The 8,457-nt window shown below is 35.6% G+C and overlaps 1 protein-coding gene across 1 annotated transcript; it reads left to right on the top strand.

The window, feature by feature from the left end:
- Positions 1-343: 343 nt before the first annotated feature.
- Positions 344-5,464, top strand: LOC149777871 (uncharacterized). The gene is made up of 3 exons (XM_089938277.1): positions 344-2,233; positions 3,027-3,199; positions 5,281-5,464. Exons 1-3 carry the CDS (start codon positions 2,127-2,129, stop codon positions 5,394-5,396), a joined length of 396 nt encoding a protein of 131 aa, XP_089794403.1. The 5' UTR covers positions 344-2,126; the 3' UTR covers positions 5,397-5,464.
- Positions 5,465-8,457: the final 2,993 nt, after the last annotated feature.

The raw sequence follows: 8,457 nt of genomic DNA, 5'->3' as shown, positions 1-8,457 counted from the left end.
TTTAGTTCTTTCTGCAGTTTCGCTTGTATTTTCTGTGTTATTTCTGCACTTGAGGCAATACGTAGTCATTTTTATACTGCTATGCTAGATAAAGATTGTAATAGCTGTATCATTGTTTTCTTCACTAGGTCACTGTGCAAACTGTAATACAAATTTTAGAAAATCACCGATGGACTCTTCCGTTCCAGACATTTGTTTCACAAGTATAACACAGTAATATCCGCAAGCAGCAATACCAGCATGCTGCAGCTGATTACAGGAGTATTTTTTGTATTGTTAGATGCAAAAACGTACCGTTTGATAACATCACTCGGAAGTAGACCAAACGAATGAAAATAATTGTTTTTGTAAAGTGTTACCGAATGTATACATTCGCTAAGACTTTGGATATTAATTACACAATTTCGACAACTAGAAGCTGATGTTAGCGGCGTTTGTCATGATAACTCATCTTTTGAAAATTCTTCGATGAATCCGTTAACATCATTTAGATTATCTAGAATCTCAAAGTGAATTAACGGCGGGTACCAGTTAGCATCAGGCCTTTTAGTCTCGTTTTTGCTTTCTCGTTTGAATTTCCCGCCCTATCCCAGGTAGATTCGGACGTAAACTTCCTGCTATTCCTGCTAGCAAAATCCTTGTGAATCCGCCTTGATTTTGTCGTTGACCGCGCTGCGGTTATCATTTTTTTAGTTGTTTTCCGTTTCCGAACCCTTCGTATTTCAGGTAGTGTTTATTATAATCGTTAGACAAAATCACTAGATTAGTGTTATATTCCATCACTGTACACAGCCCTTTTAGTTGCACTAGATATTGCACCTGACGCTGCAGCTATACCTAATGTTTCTAGTATCGGGAATAATTTCGGTAGTTCCGTTTTTGCAATAGTTGCTAGTGCAGTTTCCATAACTCCTTCACTTCGCGCCGTTCCATAAAGTTTGCTGCTGGTAAATTCAAAATAACTCGCTTTCTTTGTTGTAATGTATTGATTTGTCTTTTTGTATATAACAATATTGCTGGCAGAAAGCTTTGCGTTCCGCTACTTTGCGTTTAGAAATATATCTTCAACGAAACAGACTGTCGTTTGGCGATAGGCTGTGCTAGTTTCTTTTACTTGTCCCGGCGATAAGTTCTTTTCGGGTATAATATATTTCATTATCTTTTATTTTGTCTTCTGTTTGATAAATTTTGCCGCTTGCTGTAAGTGCAGAGCACTCCACACCTGGAGAGTCATTCTGCCTTTTGTCCGAAAATAATTTCAATAGGACTGCATTCGCGAAAAACTTGACTATTTAGACCATTCGCATCCTCACAAAATGCTCTTAGTACGACCAGGAAACTGTGCTAGGTGGCTATGGAGGAAAAACTAATTTGCATGGCTGTATTCCAAACCGTCTTCGCGGAACAGGAAAATCAAAGCAAAGTTTAGAACAAATACGGAACGCGGGATAGTTGATTTGCAGACATAAAACGTCGAAAAGAAACATTTTATAAATACGAAAAACAAGCAACATGTATTGTATTTGTCAGGTCAAAATACAAAAGACGTGTATACAATTAGTGCTATAATCCTCTTCTAATGGAACCTATTGGTAACGTCCGCTAATTACACTCCAAGGATTCACATGCAAGCGTAGATTATGTGATTTCTTGTGATTGAAGACAAAGAAAGTGTCAAGCTACATAGATGGCATCTATCAAACCACACATAATCGCTCTACTAGTCCTAAATGTCTAGAAAATATATTTGTATTGCCTCCAGAGTCCTTTATAAATAAACATATTGTCAAACAAGTCATTTTTAAAATACGATAATTGCATGCGATATGACGCAATCTTGGTGTGTACTTTGAATTTTGTGTTTATTAATGCTATCCATCTCACGTATGTATAATCATGAATTGAATCAATAGCTTTAATAAAGATCTAAGTTATGTTTTTATTTTTCATCTTTTGGATATTAAAGGGCCCATAGAATAAAATAAAACATAATGACGTACGCATTTGCTTATCCATTATTGCCTTATAAAACAGTTCGAAATACCATTTTATAGCAGAGGACCGCCACAAAAGACCTTTTGGTGCAAAGATATTGTTTTGGAGTTTGGACGTCTTCTATAATCAAAATGTATACCCGATGGAGATTCGTTCCGCTTACAGTCACTAGCAGTCGATTTTCTACCCATTTCAACATGGGATGGAAGTGTCTTTGTTATGATCATCGAATCGGATAGTAAATATACTGATATTAAGCCTTCTTGCTTTCCTTCCTTGTATATATTGTAATATATTTTATTGAGATTCAAGCAATCTCTTTCAACCGCCAGACAGCATAAAATAGCAGTAGTATATAACTCACATTAATGCCGATATGGCTACCAATGACGTCAGAAAGGCGCATGCTAATGTGTTAACAGCAAGGCCTCATTGTATGGTTCTCCTCTAGCGTATCGTCATTTGTTTGCATTTTCACGACATTTATAAATCTAGTCATGACTCACTCCTTCGATGTTATGAAAGAAAATATTACTCCTTGTCTTATGCATTTAGGTATTTACCAATTAAACACAAAGTTACGCGAATTTCAGATTTGTATAAGAATGTATGCATGTTTGTCTGAATCTTTGTTTTTAGAAAAGACATTGTGTTATGTTGCGATAGATTTATTTTTATCATTCTGTTCTGAACGTTTTTCGGGTTTCGAATCACCACGATCGTAAGGTTCGAATCGGCAGTGTCGTTTACGCTACTCTTTTAGCTCTAAAACATTTCTCTTCGTATTTTGGTGAATTATTTTACATATCTTTCAAACAAGATAGTATTACCTGACAATATACTGAGGAATTCGAGAAAAGAGCCAGTAGTGATACATATAAATCTGTAAAAACACAAATTAAAATCGTTTCGGTTCAATACTTTTTCTAAACTTATAACAATGATAGCTTCGATAAAAATAAACTATTATCTTTTTGAGCATGTGCAAGTTAAAAAAAGGAATGTAATTTGTCGTTCTTTTTCTTTGACAGTTTTGGATGGACTCATACCAGTACAACATCCTGCACGCAATCAACCATTACGAGTCGACCTTTCCAACAAAATGTCCAAACCGTGTTTTCCTTGATGGATGGTATAATCCGACAGGACAATAAGATCACATACCAGGAATTCAAGCAGTCGTTATTGCAATATGATAGCAACAGTTAGTATCACTCCATCTCTGTCTCTGTATGTCTGTCTGTCTGTCTTGTCTGTCTGTCTGTCTATGTCCCTCTCCATAACATTGTGATGCCTCTTTATCATCTTCGTTACAATTATTCAATGCATCTCTCTCTCTCTCTCTCTCTCTCTCTCTCTCTCTCTCTCATCAGCATCATTTACAATTGTAAATGCTCTTTATGCCAGGATACTTTATATAAATTGTAGCCGAATTGATAATGATCGGTTTTGAGTAGAACTTGTGTAGAACTTGTGTAAAGGGTTCTTTCATTTTTTAATAAGATAGCCTTATTCGAATACGGATAGGCATCATTGCACACGTTTGCAAGAGGAAAGCCTTAATAAATAGATGTTTTCTAATAAATTTAGTCGAATTATGTTGAGTGGGTTTGGAGAAGGCGTTATTTAAATTTTTCGTCTATTATCAATTGTAACAGTCGTTCTTGACGGCTTAATTGAAATCATTTTTATGAACTTGAGAGAAACTTGCACCAGAGTGCCAACTATGAAACATACTTGAACTGTATTTGAAAGTACTGAATAAGAATATCAAAGTGTCGATAGACGGCCCACAGGCTCACGGCGCACAGGCTCACGATGCACCAATGACGATAAATAATTAACTTCTTAGCATGGTTGATGGATACAAACATGTCAATATTTTTTCTTCATTTCTAGAAGATGGCCTCATGTCGGCACAGGAGATGGGTGTCATCATGGAGAAATTAAATCTATGACAAAAATTGACAACATGATTGACATTCGGATTTATTGATTTCAGACCAATTGATTCGTATTTGAACGGATGACGAACTGCGGTTTCTATATTCGTTTATTATTTCCTGTTCACTACTTGTATGTACCTCACAACCATTCTTTCCAGTCATGACAAGTAAACCTTTATTTAAGCATTCGTGGAGTACTTTGTTAGCCATGTTGTATTTTTTACAGCTTCTTAGCAACCATTAAATCTCCGTAGCAGCCATGTAGAGAATACATGTTTAGACATATTCCAAAATATACACAGGTAACATTTTCATTAAACAAATGGATGAAATAATTATTTTATCAAAATCTGCAAACAAAATTTTGTATATCTTGGTCACAATGACAACCAGGTGTGAAATCAAAATTTTGCATCTTCAGAACCACTTTATGTCGATAACCCTTCAAGAAATGTTCAAGTGTGACACGTTTTAGTAAATGATGTTTCCTGTGCCTTAGTATCAAGCAAGCATCTTTTACATCAGGCAGGTAGAAACGGGGTTTAATGGCTTTCAAACAAAATCTATAATGACAAATTAAGTCAATCTTTAGAAATAGATGCAATATCCTTTAGCTTCTATTACATTGATGAATACCCTAAAAACCTGTAATCTGTGTGAATTTGGGATGAGTATGTAAGTGTATCATATAAAAACACTCACCCTTTTATTATCTTACGAGAGAGAGGGTGAGAACTTACAAAGTAAGCTTTCAAATGGCAACTCTTTGAGACGGTCCCTCGATCCCATTTAAAAAAAAAAAAAAATAATAATTTCTTGATACGCCGCTCTGAAACTGCATACTAACATTGCTATTCTCAAAGGAGAGCACAGTACCTTTTTATTAAACCTAGTCCATCCCATCGGCGACGCGAGTATACAGTATTTTATTATCACACAAATTAATGTCAAACCCTCAACATCCACTCTCACGCTTGCTACAAGGTAGATTTTATTTGATACGTGATCATTCGTCTAGTCAAGTTATATTTTTAGTCGTGCAATCACCTACGTACGTCTAATTTTTTTTTTTTAAATGCGATTTTCAGCCTTGTTAGACTTAACATAAGCATAATTTAAAACGTTTTCAACATTTCGAATCAGAGAAAATGAAAGCAACTTTATGTTTTGAACGCTAATACAGTAGAGCTCCGTTATGGTTAAAAACAGCACTGTCGATGTGAATTCAAAATGTCTTCACTCAAATTCGAATATTATGTTAAGCATACGAGGATGTAGCTTTGGTTATATTTGTAATAATATTGAGTTTATTTACTTATTTCTCTGTATATTATTACAGGCGATGTGAATATTATCCTGTCTGAATTTATGGCCAGTTTCAAGTTTCTTCAATATGTGGTCAAGCTACTTGAAAGAGTTCATAATGGATCTATTACAGAAATTGTGTTGTGTTAATGAAAATGTTGTTAATATTTTTACACGAAACTGGAGTTTATATGATTTTGTTTTTCCTCTTATCCGAAAGAAATCATTAAAAAATTCATCGTTATGCATCTATTTATGTATTTATACCTTTATTTATATAGATACGAACGTAGACAGTAATCCATTTGGCCATTTGTGTTTCCATCTAACGCATCATTTGTAGTTCAACTAGAGCCGTAGTTTTTGATGGACTGACATGAAACTTGCAATACAGTAAAAGCAATACCTGGTGTGGTACATAACGAGAACTCAAGTTCATATTTCAGCTTTGTTGCAGAACGCAACACTCAGTTTAGCTCAACTAGTTCTGCAAGATTTAATTAAATTTTAGGGAATTAGTAAATATCATCGTCATCAGCAAAGGAAACGGCTTTTCACAAATTGCTTTTCTTGCGCAGTATTTGTCAGGTTGTTGCCCTTTTTCAGTTTTAGCTGATGTTTTGTAATCTATGTAGCACATATCGTTCCTGAAGTTGGACGGAATGTCATTTAAATTAGTAAATAATCGGGGCATGACCCGAAGATGAGCATATCCATGAAGTAAATTGCTCTCGCCTCTTTGTTAGTAAAACGATTCTATGGTCCTAAACTAAGAAACAGAATGAAGCAAAACTAAGAAGCTTGTGCAAAACTTAACAAATAATTGAATTTATAACACGAACATTTAACAGGGCTGCCATAGTCCAGTTTGGAGCGAATACACGTTCTATATAAATTTAATGTTTTTTTTTTTTTTTTCTATAAGCACCCGAGTCAGTGTGCGCTACTACTTTAAGTAAATCTAGAGATTTCAAGTATTTAGCTTTCAATTTCTTTATGTGCGGATTGAAGGGCAGGTTTTTGTCGAATACCTAAAATGTTTGCTTCCTCATCAATTGGTACAGATTTTCGGTTCAGCGTGAGTTTAGTTTCGCCATGGTGTCTTCGTAACTGACATAAATGTGTGCATACTGTTTTTGACTTTGACAAATTGACACCGTTGGTATTTGCCCAATTTTGAATATTGTTTATATTTTGTTGTAGTTGTTTTTCAATTATATGCTTGTGCTTTGATCGACAACATATTAAGAAATCGTCAAAAGATAAAGCACAATTCACACCACGAGCTAGACAATTGGTGATGCCATTAATGTTGATGTTGAAAAGCGTTAAAGAGAAATTACTGCACACCCATCTCTTGCTCGCACATATATGAGAGGGTAGAATCCACTCGTACCTTGAATTCCGTTTGAGAGAAAGTTTGATATGAAATAGGGCAGACGGCCTTATAGACCCTGCTCATCGATGATAGAGTAAATGGTCTTAAGAGCGACTGAGATGTGGTCAGAGTTAATGTTATCTACAGAGAATGGGATGATTCACTGGTGTGGAAATCATCAGTGACCTTCCAAGCATAATCAAAAAGCAGCAAAGAAGAAAACATTGTCCAATCACATATATGAACCCATTCCAGCATGTGAATAAGTCGGAGAGTTGGTGTTGTATAGACATAAATCGTGTCTAGAAATCAAATATTATTCTGTTTTGCCTCTTTCATTTGTGTAACCCGATCCCCGTAAAATGTTATGGGCATTGAACTCAAGTAAATCAAATGGAGAAGGTAGCTGTTGAACAATATCGTGTAATTGATTTGGTAGTAAGTTGGTGTTTGGTGGTATATCAGTGAAAAAAAAATATATCACTCTATGAAGAGTAACGCTTACAGCAATGGTCTGTATATTTATATTTATTTGAATTACATGGTAAGGGGACCTATTGTCAAAAAAGGATTGATTGATTGATTGATTGATTGTATTTTAAGGGCGCATTAGCAATGTTAGGCTATTTATCGCCATAAAAATGTTATATGTATAATTGTTTAAAAATTATAAAACGTCTCATATCGAGCAGCGATATAAAAACCAAATAGTTGAAATTAAAACGATAAGATGGTAACGGTGATAGCATACAAGTTAGAGTTTAGAGTAAATATTCACTGCTTTCAGGAACTCTATAATACAAGTGATGTTTATAGTATCAAACAGTTCCTTCATGTCATGCACATTGTAATACTGATCGCGCGTAGGTTGCAGGTCAAAACACTCTATCATTAAGTGCTTAACAGTGAATGGTTCATTGCAAGAAACGCACTCTGGTGGGTCTTCACCTTTTAGTATGTGGGAGTGGGTTATATAAGTATGACCAATTCGGATTCTTGCAATGACTACCTCCTCCCTACGCATGGTTCTGTAGGAAGGAGTCCACTCTCCTAGGATTGGCTTTGGTGTGAAGTTTATTATTGACTGCATCATTCCATGATACCTGTCACTTCTGACGTAAAGTCTCTTTGATACTAGGTTTAAAATCAGTATACTGTATTTTAAAATCAGATAGTTGTTGAGATAGGGCCATTTTAGCAGCGCGATCTGCTTTTTCATTATCTTTAATACCATCATGGCTACGTAGCCAGCAGTATACGATGTTGTGGGAGGTACTCAGCTTAGTATTTTTGACGAGAACATTGGTCAACAATGGGTTCTCCAGTTTTATATTGTGTAGTGACTGGAGTACTGATAGGGAGTCGGAGAAGATGATGCTGTTTAAAATACGTTTGTTTTCGATATATTGCAGAACAAGGTACATTGATCTGATTTCGGCTGAAGAAATAGATGTGCCATTTGGTAAGCGAACTTGCGTTGTGTGATTTCCACAATTGAAGGCTGCAGCAGGCTTTTCCTCATCCTTTGATCCATTGGTATAAATTATTGTGTAGTTTTTAAATTCGGTGAGGAGTTCATTATAAGAGTTGTGGGAGACGGAAGGGTTGGTCTCAGATTTTTTTCTCCATCGTGTAGCGTAAAAAGTACTTTTGATTGTTTAAGTAGCCAGGGTGGTGTTTCGGAGATGGACGTTTTCTGAATTTTAAAAAGATCAATTTTTGTACTGTCAAGGCTGGATGCTATTCTAATGCCAAAGGAAGGCATGGCGTCTGGTTTATTTTCGTATAAGGTTTTGTATTTGGGTTTAAAAGCAGCCGAAAAAGCAGGGTTCA

Source organism: Sinohyriopsis cumingii, chromosome 17 (assembly GCF_028554795.1).
Source record: "Sinohyriopsis cumingii isolate HCF-2022 chromosome 17, ASM2855479v2, whole genome shotgun sequence".
Taxonomy (NCBI): domain Eukaryota; kingdom Metazoa; phylum Mollusca; class Bivalvia; order Unionida; family Unionidae; genus Sinohyriopsis; species Sinohyriopsis cumingii.
Note: the sequence above shows the minus strand (reverse complement) of the source record. Positions and strands in the feature narration are given on the sequence as shown.

Excerpts from the sequence above, each read along its gene's own strand:
- LOC149777871 (XM_089938277.1), top strand. The coding sequence starts at position 2,127 with ATGTATACCCGATGGAGATTCGTTCCGCTTACAGTCACTAGCAGTCGA. Across the intron at positions 2,234-3,026 it reads TATGATCATCGAATCGGATA|TTTTGGATGGACTCATACCA; the intron begins GTAAATATACTG and ends TTTCTTTGACAG. Across the intron at positions 3,200-5,280 it reads ATTGCAATATGATAGCAACA|GCGATGTGAATATTATCCTG; the intron begins GTTAGTATCACT and ends ATATTATTACAG.